This window comes from Clinocottus analis, unplaced genomic scaffold (assembly GCF_023055335.1).
Source record: "Clinocottus analis isolate CAN_PGR_092001 unplaced genomic scaffold, fCliAna1.0.p SCAF_18, whole genome shotgun sequence".
NCBI classification, from domain to species: Eukaryota; Metazoa; Chordata; class Actinopteri; order Perciformes; family Cottidae; genus Clinocottus; species Clinocottus analis.
Genome location: NW_027175909.1, coordinates 10,187,877 through 10,207,519, shown reverse-complemented (window position 1 = coordinate 10,207,519; position 19,643 = coordinate 10,187,877). Strand labels below are relative to the sequence as shown.

The 19,643-nt window shown below is 41.2% G+C and overlaps 3 protein-coding genes and 1 long non-coding RNA gene across 9 annotated transcripts; 1 reads left to right on the top strand and 3 right to left on the bottom strand.

Annotated features, from left to right (window-relative positions):
* The first annotated feature begins 765 nt into the window (after positions 1–765).
* On the top strand, positions 766–11,840 carry mcmdc2 (minichromosome maintenance domain containing 2). The gene is made up of 15 exons (XM_068582306.1): positions 766–937; positions 1,137–1,267; positions 1,349–1,408; positions 1,502–1,697; positions 1,863–1,985; positions 2,103–2,204; positions 3,585–3,713; positions 3,902–4,139; positions 4,225–4,430; positions 4,580–4,746; positions 5,217–5,396; positions 5,488–5,627; positions 5,903–6,012; positions 6,138–6,336; positions 11,394–11,840. The coding sequence occupies exons 1-14, from the start codon at positions 841–843 to the stop codon at positions 6,302–6,304; spliced, it is 2,046 nt and encodes a 681-aa protein (XP_068438407.1). The 5' UTR covers positions 766–840; the 3' UTR covers positions 6,305–6,336; positions 11,394–11,840.
* LOC137789049 (uncharacterized) lies at positions 6,501–9,480 on the bottom strand. Of its 3 annotated transcripts, none has more exons than XR_011077800.1 (8): positions 9,396–9,480; positions 8,359–8,391; positions 8,077–8,141; positions 7,814–7,863; positions 7,372–7,583; positions 7,084–7,148; positions 6,842–6,870; positions 6,501–6,576 (listed from the first exon to the last, which is right to left on the bottom strand). It is a non-coding gene; the product is annotated as an uncharacterized lncRNA (long non-coding RNA). The 3 variants fall into 3 exon arrangements; XR_011077799.1 differs by having other exon boundaries at positions 7,372–7,564; XR_011077801.1 differs by having other exon boundaries at positions 7,372–7,564; positions 7,814–7,860.
* On the bottom strand, positions 10,891–11,744 carry LOC137789048 (transcription factor 24). Its single transcript, XM_068582307.1, has 2 exons — positions 11,301–11,744; positions 10,891–11,013 (listed from the first exon to the last, which is right to left on the bottom strand). Exons 1-2 carry the CDS (start codon positions 11,703–11,705, stop codon positions 10,891–10,893), a joined length of 528 nt encoding a protein of 175 aa, XP_068438408.1. The 5' UTR covers positions 11,706–11,744.
* A 1,592-nt stretch (positions 11,841–13,432) lies between the features above and the next one.
* On the bottom strand, positions 13,433–19,115 carry ppp1r42 (protein phosphatase 1, regulatory subunit 42). 4 transcript variants are annotated; one of them, XM_068581929.1, is made up of 9 exons: positions 18,993–19,115; positions 17,867–18,078; positions 17,620–17,786; positions 17,391–17,529; positions 16,555–16,671; positions 14,813–14,930; positions 14,496–14,624; positions 14,286–14,394; positions 13,433–13,867 (listed from the first exon to the last, which is right to left on the bottom strand). In XM_068581929.1, exons 2-9 carry the CDS (start codon positions 17,996–17,998, stop codon positions 13,846–13,848), a joined length of 933 nt encoding a protein of 310 aa, XP_068438030.1. In that variant the 5' UTR covers positions 17,999–18,078; positions 18,993–19,115; the 3' UTR covers positions 13,433–13,845. The 4 variants fall into 4 exon arrangements, with proteins under 4 accessions (XP_068438030.1, XP_068438031.1, XP_068438032.1 ...); XM_068581930.1 differs by having other exon boundaries at positions 13,433–13,875; positions 14,297–14,394; XM_068581931.1 differs by having other exon boundaries at positions 13,433–13,875; positions 14,300–14,394.
* Positions 19,116–19,643: the final 528 nt, after the last annotated feature.

The window sequence follows — 19,643 nt, the reverse complement described above, 5'->3', positions numbered from 1 at the left end:
CCTCTATTAATGTTATATCTGGTGGTTTCTAAAATGAGCCTTTATAAAGCCTTAAATTTGTCCCTTAAATGAAATCAATGAGCAGTTTTCTGAAAAACTTGAACAATTCACTGGACTTAAGATCACACCATTTGACTGTCCGATGGAAGTTTATTTGTCCATGTAATTACTGTAAAAAATATCATTATATTAACTTTAACAAAGCTGGAAATAGGGATTACTTGAGAGACCACTGAATAAAGCATTTTGGTTTATAGGTCACATTTGTTACCTCTCAGTTTGTCTTTAAATATTGAGTGCATTTTTTTTTATTGGATTGTTTGTGTTTATGTTCTTTCTATATTTTTTGCTTTAACACATTTTTTCACAATTGCAGAAAATAAAAATCCACAATGCTTTGCTTTGTCTGACAATTAAGTAGGCTTATACTCTTGCACAGTAATAAAAAATATATAAAAGAAATATTATTTCAGAGAGTGTGTATTTAATTCAAATTATAGATTGTGAAATCACGTGTTGTCTTAATTGAACATTGTCAACAGACTTGCAGCATTCTGACATAAAATAAAAATGTTAAGAGATAAACGGAAATATGAAAATAAATCAATTAAATATTAAAAAAATAGATGTATCCATGTACATATTTAATTCAATAATAAAGAGAACATTGCATATGTAATCAACAACTACACGTTAAATATTATAATTTTTTTCATAATGAATTTATGCCGAGTGGTCACCATAGAAACGCGGTTTGCGCTCACGCGCCAAACTATAGACATTAAACTTCGTCACTGGCTTAGAGAAAAAAAATACTACTTTCTCAACATTGAGGGTGAAATGGCGGACAGTTCGGCTTTAAAAGAATCAGTTCTTGTCTATTTAGACAGAAGCGGTGGCCTCCAAAAACTGGTCGAAGATTGTAAACCATTCAACGGTAGGCTTGCTTGAGCGAGGTGACAATTTTACCATTAGCTAACTTTAGCTGACTTTAGCTAATGTTAGCTTGTGTTTCTTAACCTTACAAGTTAGCTAGCTAAATTAGAAGCGATGTAAGCTAAAATCACCACTTAAACTAAAATACAGTCGTTAAGCTAGCAAGTAAACTGTGCTCCCTATCCGCCCCTCCTCTCCAGGAAGCCACCAGATTGAGGCTGTCTACAGGTTCTGTATCGCTGTGAATCCCACTGACGTGATAGAGGTGGATCCTGTGTTGGGTGACTGTGTTCTGTGTGATCCTCTTGGGGCAACAGCTTTGTTTCAGTCTGTAAGTGAAAACCGAGCTAGCTTTAAGGAAATGTCAACTTCTTCTGTAGGATGAACTACATTTGCCTCATTCTTCATTCAGGTGTGCTTCCTGGCCATAAAGACACTTTCGCTTGTGGAGAAAATACACACAGAGAGTCAGGTATGAATATATATATAGCAGGAAAAGCTCTTTCTTCCCCACTGGTTTTGAGGCCGTCCTGTAACAATGTGTCATCTGATTGTTCCCTTTGAGGTGAATGTAATTCTTAAGTTGACACATCTGCCTCCATTCCCCGAGTACACGTTGGACCTGTGTAGTTTTCCTCGTGGCCATGGGCCCATGAGGCCCGTCTCCATGGAGGGCCTGGTCATTGCCATGACAAGAGTTACCAAATACACACAGGGGGCCCGGTTCCTCTGCATTAATGATGAATGTCCCTGTTCTACAGGTACTGCAGGGAAGACAATTATTGTTTATCTCTTCACATCTACTAGTTGCAAAGATAGTTGGTTGTGTACGCACAAAATTTTTATGTTTTTCAAGCACTCAGACAACTGACATTTTTAGAATTGGACATTTGCATGTAATTTAATTTCTTGGACGCTGACTCTAGGGTTTCACCACATCCGTGTGCATGCACCGGGAGCCACAGAGTCGGCTACCGTCAGAAACAACTTCAGCTGCAGGGTCTGCAGCTCCCCACTGAAAGAGGATGTGAAGCTACGAGTGTTGGGAGGTGAGAGTGAAGCCTCTAAACGTCGCTGGATATGTCTGAATTTACACACAAGGTCAAAAGAGAACTGTGTGCACTGTTCTGATTAGTATGTTTGTAAATGTGTCTTTGTGGAGACAGACAAACAGCTTGTGGAGCTGATCCATGTCAAAGCACTGGATGTTCTAAATGCCCATCAGCAAAGCTCACTGAGGTACCAGTCTGTCACCCTGTTTCTCAGAGGTAAGTCTGCACGAGACAAGAACGTCTGAATGTCTTGGTTTTATATTGCTCTAACACAGGTCCACTCTATGGCATAGTTATGTATTTTGTAATACACAGCCAACAAATAAAATGATTGCTGTTGCCATGTAAAATATAAGAGGTAATAAAGCTAATAGCCTAATACCTTCTGAGAGAGGGTGTGCACTAGCAGCATGTGTTACAGCACATCATAATCAACAAATCAAAACCATATCAAAGGTTCAGAGTAACCTAATCTAAAAACAACAAAGAATACAGAATGATAGCATAAACAGCAGTGTGTAACAAGTTCTTATAAAGGTCATCACCGATCAGCTCTTTCAAACAGGATTTAAAGTTGTTTGTGTTTTTTGGCTTAAAATCTCTTTTTAGTCTGGAGAGCAGCTGGAGAACACCAGAATGACTGTTTTTTTTAACTTCTGACCGAAACAGCACATAATCAGTTGATCTCCCTGCGGTGGAGTAGGAATAGCCCTCCCTGCCACATTCAAGAGATGTTTTTAACTATTATAAGCATCTGGAACAAACACCTTGAATCGTCTTAGGCTTTTATTTTAAAAGGGTAAGACATGAATACCTTATTATTTGATCTGTTTGACAGTTTACTGTAAGACAGCTAAAAGATGCAGAGCAATGACATTGGTATCTGGAGATGGAAACCTGTTTGTTTGCATAGCGTAGAATAAATTATAAGGTTTTGTTTAACTTGGTTAAAAGGCTCAGTTTTCATTTGCAAGTCAAAATCTTAAAGGAGATACTGTACTGTAGATTAATGATACACTCAACATTTTAAGGCCCATTATTTGTTTGTAAAATAATTTTCTCATCCATTATAGTCACTCCCAGTGCTGAATAATGAGGTTGTAACAGCATATATTTGCACACAGTCAGATGCATTGACGTTTGTCATTAATTCTCTCCGGCTTTGTAAATGAGGCTCACTTTTGGAACACAAACTTAGTGGGGGAGAGTTCAAATAAATAGATTTGTGTGCAGCCAGCCGCACACAGTGCCTTATGGTGGGATATTAAGTGTTTCTGTCCCCTCTAATAACATTGTCAAGCTAGCACCCCTGGGAGCTGAGCAAATCTCAGCACATGGATTAACATATTCTGTTGACCCAGTCCTGTAGAGGAATTCAATACACTGGGTTCCCGTTACTAAACATATATGTTAATAAGTGCAAGGAACACTCATTAGCTTGGCTGTGCCATTCGCACACAGAGAAATCATTGTTCTGAAGGCCTCCCTCTATGTTTCTCTTGGCAGTGGTTTGTAGGTGGCATACATGTTTCTTCAATAATCACCAGACGGCACTGGACTACCTTTTTTATTGCTTTGTTTCCCCTCTACGTACAGATGAGCTGTGTAATTCAATGAGAATCGGTCGACTCTACAGGGTGTTGGGCATTCCTGCGCATGTGCAGCAGTGGACTGGCAATACCTGGAGTGTAGAGGCCAACAGCGTCGAACCGTGGGAGCCAGAGTGTAAGGCAGTAAATCTCACAATAAATCCTGCTCAAAATCCACAGAAACACCACCCAAAGGTGTATTGATAATGTGTGACTCTCAACACGTGTCTATGCAGTATATTCTGATTAATCCAAACTAATTTTTCTTTCCTTTTTTTGACGCAACACTGCGTGTCATCACCATAATGTCTCACACCTCTACAGATCCCCATGAAGTCAGTGCCAGCTTCCAGGCTCTGTTGAAGGCCACAGCCGGTTTTCGCTGGAGGTTCTCTGCCATCATGGCTCACTGCTTTGGGTTGGATGTGGCTCCTCCAGGCCTCTACAATACCTTAAAGCTCAGCTTGTTGCTCAGCTTGGTGCAGAATCAAACAGATACAAAAGACACGTTTCACAATTTGGATGTGCTCGCTGTCACCACTGACACTCTCATACTGGACAGGTAAAGTGGTCTGCAGGCCCTCGGTGAACACACTGTATTTGAAACCTGACATTGAATCGTCCACATTACCTTGCCTTTGTGTTAGACTCATGACTTACAGCCTGAACTTGGCGTCTCACGGGGTCAGGCATCAGGCCTCGGGGGAGATGTTTGCATCTCTGTCCCGAGACGAACACGGAGCAGGCACTGCTAACATCCACGCGGGCTCTGCCCTGCTAGCCACTGGTGGCATTTGCATGTTGGGAGATCTGGGCTGTTACAAAAAAGAGAGGCTGGATGCCATTCAGTCAGGTAGAACACCAAAATGATTAATAATAAAGTATGGAATTTGTTATGAGGCTCTTGTCAATAATTCATATTATGGATTATTTATTTTTTTTACACAAAAAGCCAGTGTACTACTTGTACAATGTTCTTTCCACCCTCTGAATATTCCTCAGTTCTGGAGAGCTGCACAGTGTCTGTGTTCATCCCAGGGAAGAAGTACGGGGAGGATGCTGAGCAGCAGCTTTCCTTTCCAGTCCACTGCAGCTTCTGGGCTCTCTCAGACTCTACGGATGCCTCTCGGCGATCTGGGAGGGCAGACTGCGCCATACTGGGAACAGCAGTGCGTTCAATCACAACATGGAGTTGTATTACCTTTGTATAACTCTCTTACAGGGTGGTTTGAATGTGCACTTCCAGGTCTGCATTAAGTTTTTTTCTGTAAAATTAATGGTGTGTTATGTTAGTGGATGTTAAGTTTGTGTGGTGTAATACTATGGCTTCACTGTCCCATTTCACTCAACTCAGATGTTTGTAGATAGCACAGACGAAACAGGAAACTGAGATAATTTACTTTCCTTGAGGAAAGTGCCCTGCCCAGACAATACTTATTAGAGCCCTTGAGAGTTATGGATGCTGTTTTTTGTTTGCAAGAAGGAGGTAGGATGACATTAGACTGTATAACCAGTCAAAGAAGTGATATGGTATATATAGTTTAGATTCCAAGTTACTTTCTCACATCTCAGCAGGTGAACACTATGAAAACCGCACAATAGACAACCTTCCAAGGCGCCGTCTTTTCTTTGTGAGCAGGAAATGGGTCCCGTGCCACTTCAGTTGGTAGATGCCTTTGGCCTGGTCATTCAGTGTAGGGAAGTGGTGGGTGAGCAGGCTCTGCTTGCCCAGACCATGCACATCCTTCAGCAGGCAGTGCAGCCAGGAAAACCCCTCTACCCTTCCTGCTGGGAGTTTTCTTCTGAAGAATACAAAGAGGTTAAATGTTACATTGCTATTGTATAAAGTCTTTAAGTGTTTATATTTATTTCAGTAAATTACACTCTGCCCTTAATTCTATACCTTCCAGCTGGTAGCTCATGCACAGAGCGTGCAGGTGGAGCTGAGCTCTGGAGCAGAGAAAATAATCCACGGTTACTATATGGCCAGCCGTAGAGTACGAACACAGAGTGAGGGTGTCAAGATGTCTGTGGCCTCTGTCAAACTACTGTAAGCACCCTACTGCAAAAAATGTAAATTGCAGTTAAATTCCATCTTCACCTCAGACTGTCAAGTTTGAGTAACTGCAGTGTAATATCACTATCATTCACTAGGTGGGGAACTTCTGGCCAAACATACCAGTCAACTTGTTTTGAAAAATTTCACTCATGACTTTTTAAACTGAAGACCAAGCTTTAAATCAAATCCAGTTTGTCTGTCATTGTACTTCCATTTAAAAACAATGCTACAATGTTCAAATGGTATTGTCTCATGTTTGGTTGAAGGATTTCCTTGGCAGAGGCCCACTGCAAGTTGTGTCTCAGGACACGAGTTCTGGAAGAGGACGCTGTGATTGCTGTGCTCCTCTGCGAAAACTCTGTCACTCTCAAGCATGGTAGAATATTTACCACCACAAATGCCATTAAAGTTAAACACAGCTTTACCCTTTTAATACAAGCTTTTGCTGCCCTGGTATCTCAATGAAGGGCTTCAAGTTTACTTGAAGTCTTCTTCCTACAGGGGCATCAGCACTCATGATTCCACCTGATGCAGTATTTCCTTGCGACCTGGGAGATGTGGACGGTTTTCACAAGAGAGACAAGACCCTGGATGAGCTCCACCAGAATATTCTACGCTTCATCTATGCCTACGCACCAGGAGCAGACGCATACATCACAGAGGAATAAGACCTCTTCAAAAAGTTTTTTTAAAAACACAGGTAGGCAGCACAAGATTAAACCACCCAATTAATTGAATTAGTATTTTCCATTCCTTCACAGCTGAAACCGGCATACATAACAGTTAATGTATTGCAACTTTAAAACCAAGTAGAAATAAACTATTCAAAAATAAAAATCAGTCAAAACCACCTTTCTTGGGGAGAATGTTTTATTTAAAAAATAAAATTAAAAAAAAAAAGGCAAATAACTTCAGCTTTCTTCCAACAGCTCCGGCAATTCTGAAAATGCAAAAACATGAGAATTAGACATTTTATTATGCCCAAAGTACGAAAACATTAATTGGATAATATCACTATTCTAGCTGCAGAAGTTGCCAGTACGGTTTAGAAAGTAATTTAAGACATGACAAAGAAATGTTTCACTTTTGCCACAGTAATTTTATTAAACTTAAACCAGGCTTTAGCAAAATCCGTTTTATTTACAATGTAGTCCTAGTGGAATAATGTGCAGCAGTAAAACACAAATAGTGTAGAAAGAACTCACCTGATCAGGACAGGATCAAAATCAGGCCACTGAAGACAAAAGAATATATATAAATAACACTTAAAACAATCTGCATCATGTAAAAGCATGGAACCAAAAAGTCCCAAATGATAGTACTGGTTTCAGTTAGTCAGTGTCACCATCTTATTGTCTGATGGGTAAACGGCAAAGTGTAAAGTCATCACTATTCCAGCAGCAGGACTGACCTATAACCATGAAACAATCAAAAATGTATACCTTACCTCCTAATCAACACAGGATCAAATCAGGTGCATCTCTTTCAACCACAGCAGGACTTATGAAGTTGCTGAAGACCAAAAAAAAAGAAAAAGGCCCTAAATAAACCATTATCCAATATCTAATGTACATGCAACCAAAAACAGTCCCAACTGATATTATACTGGTTTTTCAGTTAATCACAGTTTCACCATTTTATTGTCTGATGGGTAAACGGCAAAGTGTAAGGTCATCACTATTCCAGCAGCAGGACTGATCTAAACCATGAAAACAGTCAAATACTGAAGGCTTACCGTAGGTCCATCCATCAATTATCAGCCGCTTATCTGGGGTCAGGTCGCAGTGGCATCAGGCCGCCCCAGCTTCCCCTTCACCCGCAATACTTTCCAGCTCATTCTGGGGGACCCTGAGGCCTGCTGGGAGACATAATCCCTCCAGCGTGTCCTTGGTCTTCACTGGGGCCTCCCACCAGTGGTGACTTCACATCTGCAAGAATTAAAGGATTCTACTCACGTTTAGTCCTTTCAAAGCCTAGTTTATTATTGGGTGCTGAAATATTATTTAAACACTAAACAGTCCCAGCTGATATTATACTGGTTTTTCAGTTAGTCACAGTTTCACCATTTTATTGTCTGATGGGTAAACGGCAAAGTGTAAAGTCATCACTATTCCAGCAGCAGGACCAAGCTATGCACAATATGAATAAAAATGTAAAGTAAAATACTTATGCCTTACCTTCTGATCAGCACAGGTGCATCTTCAACACGGCAGGATTTAGGAAGCTGCTGAAGACACAAAAAACCTAAATGAACCATTATCCACATTAAATGTTCCTGCATGTAACCAAATACAGTCCCAGATAACATATTGGTTTTTCAGTTAGTCACAGTGTCACCATCTTATTGTCTGATGGGTAAACGGCAAAGTGTAAAGTCATCACTATTCCAGCAGCAGGACTGACCTATAACCATGAAAGAGCAATCAAACATTTATGTTACCTCCTGATCGGCGCAGGATCAAAGCAGGTGCATCTCATTCGACCACAGCAGGACTTATGAAGATGCTGAAGATAGAAAAAGAGGACCTAAATAAACCATTATGCACATTCAAATGTACATCCATGCAACCAAAAACAGTCCCAACTGATATTATACTGGTTTCAGTTAGTCACAGTTTCACCATTTTATTGTCTGATGGGTAAACGGCAAAGTGTAAAGTCATCACTATTCCAGCAGCAGGACTGATCTAAACCATGAAACAAAATATAGAATAAATCTTACCTTATCAGGTGTGGTCAAGCAAACTCTCCATATCTATGATAAACAAAAGACATACATGTCAAAAGGTTAGTGCATATATAGTCTCAGTTATAGTTGATGTTCATTACGCAAGACTTGTCGAGGCCATTTCAGTAACCAAACCTCACAGATAACTACTCTAGGGAGAGCACCATTGATTTACAGCTTGCATGAATAAGACGTACTGAAGAAATAGCCAATATGGTGAGGACAGATGACAGATCACCCGAAGGTCAAAGGGCACCCGTGTAACACAGCTTGGGAGCTTGGCAAATGTCGCACGTTTGAGGACAGGTTCAACAGCAGGCCACGACCTCTGCCATGACTTTACATCCTCAGGGGGATCAATGATGACTTTCCCCAGTGAAATGGGAAGAGAGCAATTCCCTTACCAGCAGCTCATCTGCTAACTCAAGGACACATCCAGATATTAGGGCGTGCATTTTTTTCTCCTTAGAACTGTCTAAAAGAATGATTGATAGCATGACTTCAGAGGGGGGAGCTTTCTATAGAGACATCAAAACTAGTAGGAGCGTTAATGACGGTGTGACATATCTAACGTTTTATACAAGTCAGATTAGTCTAATTGCTGCAGGAGTTGGCTGCGTATACCGTGAGGCCAAGAAACGTCGAACATGATATATACTAATGATATTAACACAGGTGTGGAATAACTGCAGCACGAGGGGCCCTGCACACGTCAACATCCAGAGCCACGTGCGTAACGTTTCAGGGCTGTGCTTCAGGACCAAATGGAGACGAATTGACTTACAATATACAAATAAAGTAACGTTAAGTAAGCTGATCGTGCGTGTTTGGTTGGTGCGATGACAGAGACTCGTATGAATCATCTGTTGAGCTGCACTCGTGTCGCCCACGTGGCCGAGACATGAGCTACCGCTAGCTGTTAAGCTAACCGGCAATGGTCGTTTAAGAGCAATTCGCGAATCTGCCCAGAAATGCGTCTACGATATGCAAAAACACACAGCAATGGTAACTCAGGAATAATCTCGGTCTACCTTCGCAGTGTAGATTAACCTGCTGCAGTCTTCTTAGACGTGGAGCGTAGCAGGGCTGCACTCTGCTCATGGTTGTGTCTAGAAGGGAAGAGGTGGAACTTCCGTATCCGGCTTCTGGTATATGCGCCCCAGGGTTGCGCACTGAAGGTCACGTGGCCCAGTGTACAGCTGAGCATTAATGGTGTTAGCGTCAGTCACTTCATATTTAGTTGTAGTTACAATTTAGGCTAGAAAAAAACATAATCTTGATTTTATTAGATAGAGGCACAGTGTTTGCGACAAATTACGGTGTGCAAATTCTTTTTTTTTCTCCAGCTGTGCAGATACAGAGGCTATAATATTCGGCCCTTTTTTCCTCTTACGGATGTTGTGATTCGTTAATGCATTTTTCAATATATTTAGAAAGCTGCAAAATATAAAATAAATGAGTCAAACAAAGTTAAGCAAACGTTCCCTAAGTGTCAAAAAGAGAACTTCATATCACGTTAAATCTTGTAATGTGAAGAGTCTAATTTCCTTAATATTTACCTATGTAAACTGTACAAATATGGGTAATTATTGTTTGCTTTCTTAAACATGGTGACACTATAAACACAGCTGAAACTAACGTATGCATATATTTATTATCGTTTAGGATTTCTAAAGTCAAACATAGTCAGCCAAAAGGCCTGTTGCATATTCTTCAGTCATTTTGTTGCAAATCATTTTGTGTTGTGACCAAATGCTTTACCTTGAATTCAAGCGAGCAGCACATCTGTATTGGAAGGATTATTGTCACATAAGCGCCTTTCCGATTACAAGAAGTTTCCAGGAAATACCGGATTAATACGGTATTATTATTATTATTAATACTATTAATATTATATTGATCATTATTATATAACAATTATTATATAATAGTACATATTATTATCATTATAAATATCAATTAACGACAACTTCTTTGGACTTCCAATAATGTTTTTGTTTTTTCCATTTCCTTAATGACACAAGATATTTTCTATGATCGGCAACACCTTAACAAACTTGTCGTCTTTCACTGAGGTCATTTATTCACAAACACATTTACAACCATGCATGTGAAAATAAGAAGGAACACGAGACGGAGAGCCTCCATTGTTGACTCTCTGACAGACCACTTCACATGACAGATGTTAAGTTATTCACGCATGCGTTTAGTGCAAATGTTTCAACTGAAAGTGCACACCTCAAGCATGACGGGCTCAAACCCCGTGGAATTTCTACAAATATCATACCTGGGACATGTGCGGAACTGCACAATGCAGGCCAAACAGGATAAGTCCAAAATAACAACAGAGAAATATAACGTGTGCTTTCTCAAAATCTATACAATAAAATTCACGTAATAAATTAATTTACAATGTCTTCCTCGTGGTAGAGCTTTAGTGGAAGTAAAATCGGAGTCATAATGCATAATTCTGCTGTCAGAGTTAACAACATGGGCTCGTGCCAATACGAAATGGTTTCATACAAATCATTTAAGCCTATTATGGGATGTGGACGATGATGGGCCTTGATTCTCTGACTCTGAAGGATTCGTGGTGTTGAGGAACTGTCCGCTCGCTCCGACGTACAGCCTGGATCGCATGGGCCATTTCTGTAAAGACAATACATTTGGTAACAGGCCGAAATCTTCAAAAACTTCTAAAAATTAAAAGTAGAGAATGGAGAGGATGATGTTGCCTCCTTTGAAAATGTGCATCAACTAAAATCTTTTGCATTGTGAGAAATTTCGTCCAGAAACAAAACAATGTAATAATAAAATACTGAATTGCAATTGACAACAATACCAGATTCACCTATATTATCATTATTATTATTATTATTATTATTATTATTATTATTATTATTATTATTATTATTATTATTATTATTATTACTGACCTTCACTGGGTGCAGGTAGCCATCACCTTTCAATGAGTGCAACGCATCTGTCTTTTTTTTGTTCTCTCCCTCCTCCGCGCCTTCTTCTTGCAGTGTTCGAGTCAAGTGGGCGATATAGGTGGTGGCCAGTATCAACACGTCGAGTTTGGACAGCTTGGTGTCCGGCGGCACGGACGGCAAAGTCCTTTGTAGCTCCAGGAACGCGGTTCTCAGGGTCTGCACGCGGCTCCTCTCCCGCGCGGCGTTCGCTGCTGCCGGGCGTCCTCTGCCGCCGAGCCCGCCGGTCTGGAGCGCCCCGGCCCGCTGGAGGTCCCGACGGGGACCGTCCGGACTGGAGCTCGGGCTGGACGCGGGGCTGTCATCCACCGCCGCCCCGTCCACTCGGAGCGCCTGTCTGCCAGCCATCAGGGTGCACTTCTAGACCTGAAGAATTACATCAGAGGGATACAGAAGCCACTGTTTGTTGTTTAACCTGCACGTTATAATTGACAATAAGTAGTGTTATTATTATTGTTGTCTGTACAGTATTCCTCTGTTCTACTGTTTGCTTGTTAAGTTATTGCCTTTGCATTTATTTATTAAACCACAACTTAAGTCTTGTCCAGTCAATTATTTGAAATGTTTGTTGTCAAGTCCTAAATCATGTCCCTTCACCTTCAAAAAACACGAGATTATTTAAACTCATTCTCTCACAAATACAACGTGAAAAAAAAGCCAAATGGCAGGACGCAGCTGCCCAAAGTTGCACAAAAGACGCATGACTTTGTGCTCATTCGGTAACTTCCAGTGGGAGTTCCATGCATGCCAGACATGTTTAAACAGTTGATATGAAGTTTTACCTTTGGTATCTTTCAAAGGCTCTGTATTAAAAACGACATGAAGGCAATCCAAAGAGGGCTTCGATGAGATAGAGAACGTGTTCTTCAATGTAGAATAGTTCACGTCCAGCTTATCCTCATGAAGTGGTGCGTCTGCGGGAAAAAAGGTGCGCAGCAGTCCTCATCCAACACTTCACCTGTGTGCGTGGACGTCTCACTCGCCGTTCATTTATTGGCTAGACAAAGCCCCACAAAGTATTTCACTCCGACGTAATTAATCACTCGCCTCATAACACTCCCTCGCAGTGAAGTCGTCTCTTTCCTTTTCCTCACTTATTTCTGTCTGAGGGCAGCAGAGGCTCGTTTTCAACGCCAGAGGCAGGACTCTCTTCCCCTTGAACCCCGATATGCGCTCCGCCATATCGCACTCTAATTGGCTGCGAACCTGACACTGTATTTTCTTTATAAGCCTATCATAAAGTGGCGACGGGAAGAAAGTCAAAATTACCTTAAAAAAAAAAAAAAAAAAGCTGCTGGTCAAGGTCAGAAATAAAGGTTACTCTTTCAAAACGCTGTTTGCAATACACCATGAAGAAAGGCTGACAAGTGTAAGCTGATATGCAAAACATTTGACTAATTGCCAGGCTGTCTAGAATTGCAAGCTCAATGGAACAGCTAATAAATAAAGTCCAGCAATGCAATCAACAGGCAGGCATCGAGGAAATTCTTGGGAGACTCAGAAATTAATCACTCTGATTTGCAACGCTCCAAACGGAGATGTCGGCAAATTAATGAGAGGAATTATTCATAATATGCACATCCTCAGACTGTTCTTAATAAACATTGTTGTTGTAAGGATGGAGCACCAGTATTGCTGCGGGCCACTAATTATAAGGAAAAGGAAAAGAAGGTTAAGTAAGCTTGTTTCCCTAATAACCTTGCATCTTTCAGGGGTTACACACGTGGTTTCCTCACTGAAACATTTAGGAACATAATTAATACATCCGTATTGTTACTGTATTTGCCATGAAAGAGAAACGACTCATTTATCACAACTATTTGAATAGAAGCATATAATGTTATCTTTAGATCATTGTAAATCCAGTGGCAGGACAGAGGGATCATTTAGATTTTGCAGCTCTGCATCTCCTGCATCACTTATTTGTCGGAATGCATGCAGAATAAAAATGACACACAGCACAGAAAATGTAGCACTGACTAATATGTGTAGAGATCATTTATATCCTCAGAACCCCAAAAGGTAATCAGAAATAAACCAGCTGTGAGACTGAGGAAAGAAATGTGCACAAACCATTATTCATTGGTTTACTCTTTAATTTCGTAATTCCCTTTTAACACTAACAGATTATTTCCAGCATAGTCACGCATATATATTTAAGAGACAGATACAATCAAAATATTTGTTGTAAAAATAAAAAAAAAGTAAAATCTATAAACCCCTATAATCCACTCTGTCAAGGAGAAGCGCCCGCAGCTATTGACCTCATAGTCATGAGTGACCGTGACTCTTCTGTGTCCTGATAAATGTACAAGTATGAAATATCTGATGACTAAGGCACTTAAACTCAGCAGTAGCAGGGTTCGTCCTGCATGTGTGGAGGAGGTGGAGATTTTAATGGACTAGAAGGTTTGTTTTAGGCATCCACATGGCTGCAGACGGGCGATGAGGCAGCCACATGAATGAGATCTCCGCTCGTAGGAAACTATCATTTTTGTGCAGTCTGATTTCTGAGAGGAAGAAAAAAAGCATTATCAGATAATGAGAAGATTTCTGTGACTACAACTTTTTTGGCCTAAATGTAGGAAATGTTTCATAGAGACCGACAAAACTATTACAACACGGCTAATAAAGAGAACATGAAGGAACTAACTGATCACCCAAAAAAATTACGCCAATCTAAAAAACATTTCTTCTTGAATGTGGGAAGAATTGTAAGCTGGATCAGGATGTGAGATGAGTTCAAACCTATTGTCGTCACTCGCAGTTTGTAGATTTCATCATGGAGCTCACAAATTCTGTATGACAGCTGGTCAACGCTGCTAATGTAATATCCACAGTTGAATAATTTAAGTAATGAAATGGAGTGAGACATGAATGTGGACTTCTTAATGCTAACTGAGATCTGTGTGAACCATGATTCTGGACCTGAGAGGCTGCTGCTGCTGCTGCTGCTGCTGCTGCTGCTTCCATCTCTGTACGCTGGCGTGGCTGTAGATGGGGCCGGGATGTGCACCCTGACAAGCGTTAAAGTCATCTGCAATACAGAATTTTAGGAGAACACGCATATGCACAAGTCACACAAATGTGGGAGAAGATGTAACAGGAAATTGAAAAGATCAGGATTTAGTGACTTACTTGTTAAGGGACAAGGGATGAACGATCCCTTCGTCAAATAGTTTTTCTTTATCTTGGCTTCTTTGGATGCTTTCCAGTTAATGAGGAACTGTCTGGTTAAATCATTAATTTCCTTGCCATCCAGAACCTCTAAAAAAGACAAGAAATAGATTAAACAAACAAACATTTACTTCAAAATTGAAAAGTGAACAGTGTATACTTCTACTTTCATCAATAAGTGGTCTCTTAATAATTATTACCCGATGCCCGGAGACAAAGACATAAAGTGCATTTTCATATTAGGATGCCATTGAGAAGGAAAATGAAGAACAACTCACTCAGGCTATGGACCGCGGTTATTACGTGGTCTCTGTACTTCTTTTTTTTACACACAGGATTTCCATCCAAATCCATTCGAAGCAACTTCGGCCAGTGACTGAACACATCCTCTAACTCCTGAAAATACACAAGAAGAAGAGAAACTTCACCCATACTGCCGGTGTGTCGTGTTTTCATTAAGAACTAATGGTTCAAATGGCACCAGTGTGTCTCAACAGCTGCTCAGTAACTAAGCATGGACAAGCTTTTTGTTTTTTAAACTAATGTGGTGCATTTTTATAGTCACTAATCGGGGGCAAACATCAGGAAAACTTTTGAACGACTCGTATCGGTGAATAGTAATGTGGAGTACAAGGGAATGGAAAGTTCATAAACAACACATCCGTCTATTTTAATAAACAGAGTCGCCGGTGTCATGTAACTACAAGTTTTCTCTTGGGACAGTGTGAGGCTGGCTCCTCCAGCGAGTTGCCTGCAGTTGTATGTTTATCTAAAGGCACATTAATCCAAGCCTGGAAATATGAATACTCTCTGGACACGCTCTGATTGTTCATTGCCTTCCTGTCTTGGCTAAAGCGCTTCCACTTTTCCAGCTCTCGCCGCAATCAGTTCAGAGGGGACCCCTGAGCGCCGCGCGCTCCCAGGCTTTGATAAATGATCGTGTCAGGGCCGTCACTCAGAAGGCCGTCACTGAAGAGCAGCCCAGCGCCAAATTGCCCCTCACGCGGGGGCGTGGAGAATTGCGAAGGCTGGATACTCACTGTGCTCGGCCGGCTCTCTCGCCTGGACTAATGACGGGCCAGTTATGAACCTGCATTTGACCAGGGCTTCGATTCCCCTGTCTCTGCCCTGCACACAGCTCACGGTCTCTGAAGATGCTCCCCATTTGTCACCCTAGCTGACTGCCTGTCATAATCTATTTTAAAAATCCATAACTTTTCCTCCGAATTCTGAGCAAATGGCGCAGAAGAAGGGATTGATCCTTCGGAGGGCTGTCTTTGCAGGATCAATAGTGGCAGACGAGTTGTATAAATTATAGGAGATATCTGCTCGAAATGACACGTGTACAGCAATTACCTGCATTAACGTTCTCAAAAGAAATTATTTCGTGATGAAAAAGTAGCCTCAGCAATGTAGTCAATTTAATCAAGTGCGATTGATGTGTCATCCTAGTGTTCATTGGCACTAAGAAAGAATAATTAATTCCTTTTAAATTAAGTCATCAACCTTTTCAGTGAAAATATCAGAAAATGAAGGTCAGTGAGGCTAAATCCTATCTCTGGCTCAGATGATTCTCCCATGAAGTAAAGGACTGCTGGGTTAAGGCATCAAATAGAGGATTCGGAGGCAGAGAGGAAAAATCAGCCTCCCAAGGAAAGAGAGAAACTCGTGCTTGTTTAAAGCTGTCAGCGAGAAAAGTCTCAGGGGGATGGCTCGCTGATTTGTTGAATAATTCTGACCCTGAAAGAGTCGTGGAGACTGGGAACCTATGGCGGGATTTGCAGGATTTGGTTCTTTAGAACCCTGTTCTCCATATCATTTCACACATCACTGCAGAAAGCTACGGAACAATGTTAATGTTGACCCGATCAACTAATAGCCGGTGTGTTGACTTTAATACACCTTAACATGCATATAGTTGCTGTGCTGTGGTCCTATTTACTTTGACTGTGAACCGCGTGCAGTTGATTTCTATCGAAGAAAAAGTCTTTCAGTTAGAAAAAAAAACAGCTATATTTACCTCTATATTGTACAATGTATTGTCAGAAGCAGAGAACTGTCGGAGTTCCTTCAGCACTGTCAAGTCCCTGATGTCATCAATGTTGTTGTTATTGATATTCAGGACATAAAGAGATTCCTGTGCAAAACATTCAGGTTCATGAAAGAAGAAGAGTTCATTTTACAGTTAATACAGAATCTGACGAATAATTTTTACACAGTAAACCCTAAACCTAAGCCAAATGTTAAACCAAATTTCAAAATAAATGTACACTTTACAGTATTTTCTTGAATTAAGCATTTAAATATGTTCTCTGTATATTCCTGCACTATTAGGATCACGTCCAAATCCGACCGTAGATAGTGCTGTTATTACATATTCATCTTGGTTTGAAGTTCTATAACTACACATTTATAGAAAAAGCTGGAACTCTTTAAATTTGCTCAGCAATTTATTTAATTATCCAAACAAACAAGCTGAGACTTTTGGTGTGTTTATCCATGGCCTGGGCAGTAAACAAAGTAAACAGACATAACGGATTTGTCAGACCAGAGAGAGCAACAGAGGTCTCTTTGACATCATCAAACTCTGCACATTACTGCTTTTACATGGATTACTGGCCTCGGAGAAATCTGAGATCTTTTAAGCTCGACGTGATAACCTACCAGGGAGATACACCACGCGTCCTGTGTGTATGAAAGAGGAAATTACGCTTTTCCCTGAACCTTTTGATTACTTAAAATACAAAATGTTCACTAAAGAGATCCCAATTATTCTGGGAGAAAAAAGGAAGATCCACACATCTTCCTTTTTCCACAGCCTATATTTGTACTGAACAGTATAAAAATAGGTCATACAGCCAGTGAGAGGAGCGTCATGGGGTCAAGGAGCAACTTTTCCCCTGGTGCCAGCCTCTGATTCTCCAGATGAAGCTCTTTGAGCTCACACAGGGTATCTAAGCCCTCCACCACAGCAATCCTGTTCCCACCCAGATACCTACAGAGCAGAAAAACCACACACAAGTTCAGACACACCTTCGACTTTACCACAGCACAGGGCAACAACCGGTTTAAGATCTCTACTCACAGTTTGGAGAGCTTCTGCAGATTGGAGAGATTATCTATATGAGTGATGTTATTGTTCTGCAAATAAAGATGGGTGAGGTTGGAGGCAAAGCCAAGGTTGGAAATATGTGTAATCTGATTATCGTACAGGTAAAGAACGTTGAGGTTTCTACACATGGAGAGATCCCCCTGAAAATAGAAGTTAAAAGTGAGGCACATAAGATGAACAGCACAGAATTAAAGCGTTAGCGTTGATACTGGCTACTCACAATGTCTTCAATGCTCTGGTTGAAAAAGTGAAGGTGGGTGAGTGTCTTGAGGTACTCCATGAAGGAGAGGCCCCTTTTCTTTCTGTAGTGGTTTCTAGATTTAGCAATCAGATCTATGGTCAGGCGCACCATGGTGGCTCGCCACAGGGCTTTAGAGAGGATCCTTTTCAGCCTCAGCCAAGCATTCAGCCCACAGCAGTGGCTAGAAGTGTCTGTTTGGGAGAACAAATGACAGAAAAGGACCTTAGCAGGCAAACAAATGCATTCTTCAGAAAAAAAACAATGTAATAATGTCAGTTTACTTCAGCAAATGACAAATTAACCCCCAAACAGAAGTTTAAATGGCCTAAAACCTAATTGTCAATTCTCAATTGGGGATAACTGATGGAAGGGGGTGGAGTGGAGGGAGGTGGGGCAGAGGCCAAAGGTTGGGTGAGCACTCAATTCATACTGTGATTAGAATCCCCCTGGCAGACTAAGCAGAGCTTCATTCAGTACCCAAGGGGCTTGTTTATCAGCTTGACCTGACATTGAGATATGACAACTTGCAATTTTACTTAGCAACTAAGTATTATTATACAGCCTCCCCTCACATGCTAATTGCACCACGTTCAGTGTGTGGAGCTAAAATAGAGAAAGGTAGGGAAAGACAGAGGTGTGACGTCACAGCAGGTATGTTTTACACTTGATCTCAAGGCGTGAGGCCGAGGTCACAGGAGACAAGAGGCACTGATCGATCCACAGCTGAACTGAAGCTAACGGCTAGCTGAGCTCATACGGCCTCTCCTCTCCGGGGCACTCGGGGACAGCACTTTATCATTGTCAAAGAGAAAAGTGCGACAGTCATACTGGCTGTCCGGGTGCAGTGCGTAGAGCAGGAGCCCTGGTGTGTGGGGAGGGACAGGGAAGAGACACGAGAGGGCATTCAGCGAACAAAGGGGATGGGGAGGGAGGCCCAGAACAAGAAGTCCGTAGGGGTCCTGATGACGTCAGCTAACTAGATAGCAATAGCTAACTCACAGCTAGCTTAGGAGCCACCATCAACCATATTCTCTCAACAAGTTTAGCGCAACACCCAATATGGTGGAATTGGGAAAGATGTCAAATGTTAACTAAACTTTCCTACCTCTCGACGTCTTCAGAAAATGTGGACATGCCAGCTCGCCAAACTGTTTTAAGTTGTAGCGTTAGCAGTTAGCTCCTAACATGAGCCGGAAGGCTGTTTTGTTTGTGACAAGTTATATGTTGCTGTGGAAACCACACCATCAGGCGGATCAGCCAAACATCCCCAACTGTTACCAAGACTCGTGTTTTCTAAACATTATTTTAATTATTAATTAAATTCGGAGAAGGACCATAGTTAAATGATCGTTTTGACAAAAGGGAGGTCCGAACTAAATCACGCTTTATTATTGGAATTAAAAAAAATAAAATTTAAAAGTGTAAGTTAGTGATTTATGGCCTCATCACACACACACACACACACACACACACACACACACACACACACACACACACACACACACACACACACACACACACACACACACACATCACATCCACTGAACTAAATGTTTCCTGAAATGTGTGCTGTTTATGTTTTCTGACTTTGCAGCTAAGATGACATTTGTCCAAGCTATCTTTCAAGACCCCACATACCAAATCAGGCAGCCTCCTTCACTCAGTGACCCCTGCAGTGTTAATCTATATCATGTCAAGGCCTGGGTTTCCTGTAAGGGAGTGACTTGCCTCCACTTATGCAGGAGCACATGGCAGA

Bases quoted from the DNA above. Each gene is read 5' to 3' on its own strand.
- mcmdc2 (XM_068582306.1), top strand. From the start codon at position 841: ATGGCGGACAGTTCGGCTTTAAAAGAATCAGTTCTTGTCTATTTAGAC. The intron at 2,205-3,584 runs GTAAGTCTGCAC...CTCTACGTACAG, and splicing joins TGTCACCCTGTTTCTCAGAG to ATGAGCTGTGTAATTCAATG. The intron at 6,013-6,137 runs GTAGAATATTTA...TTCTTCCTACAG, and splicing joins CTCTGTCACTCTCAAGCATG to GGGCATCAGCACTCATGATT.
- LOC137789048 (XM_068582307.1), bottom strand. From the start codon at position 11,705: ATGGCTGGCAGACAGGCGCTCCGAGTGGACGGGGCGGCGGTGGATGAC. The intron at 11,014-11,300 runs GTCAGTAATAAT...TTGTCTTTACAG, and splicing joins GCTACCTGCACCCAGTGAAG to AAATGGCCCATGCGATCCAG.
- ppp1r42 (XM_068581929.1), bottom strand. From the start codon at position 17,998: ATGGTGCGCCTGACCATAGATCTGATTGCTAAATCTAGAAACCACTAC. The intron at 14,931-16,554 runs GTAAATATAGCT...GTGTATTTTCAG, and splicing joins ATACATTGTACAATATAGAG to GAGTTAGAGGATGTGTTCAG. The intron at 13,868-14,285 runs GTCCAGAATCAT...TCTTCCTCTCAG, and splicing joins CAGCAGCAGCAGCCTCTCAG to AAATCAGACTGCACAAAAAT.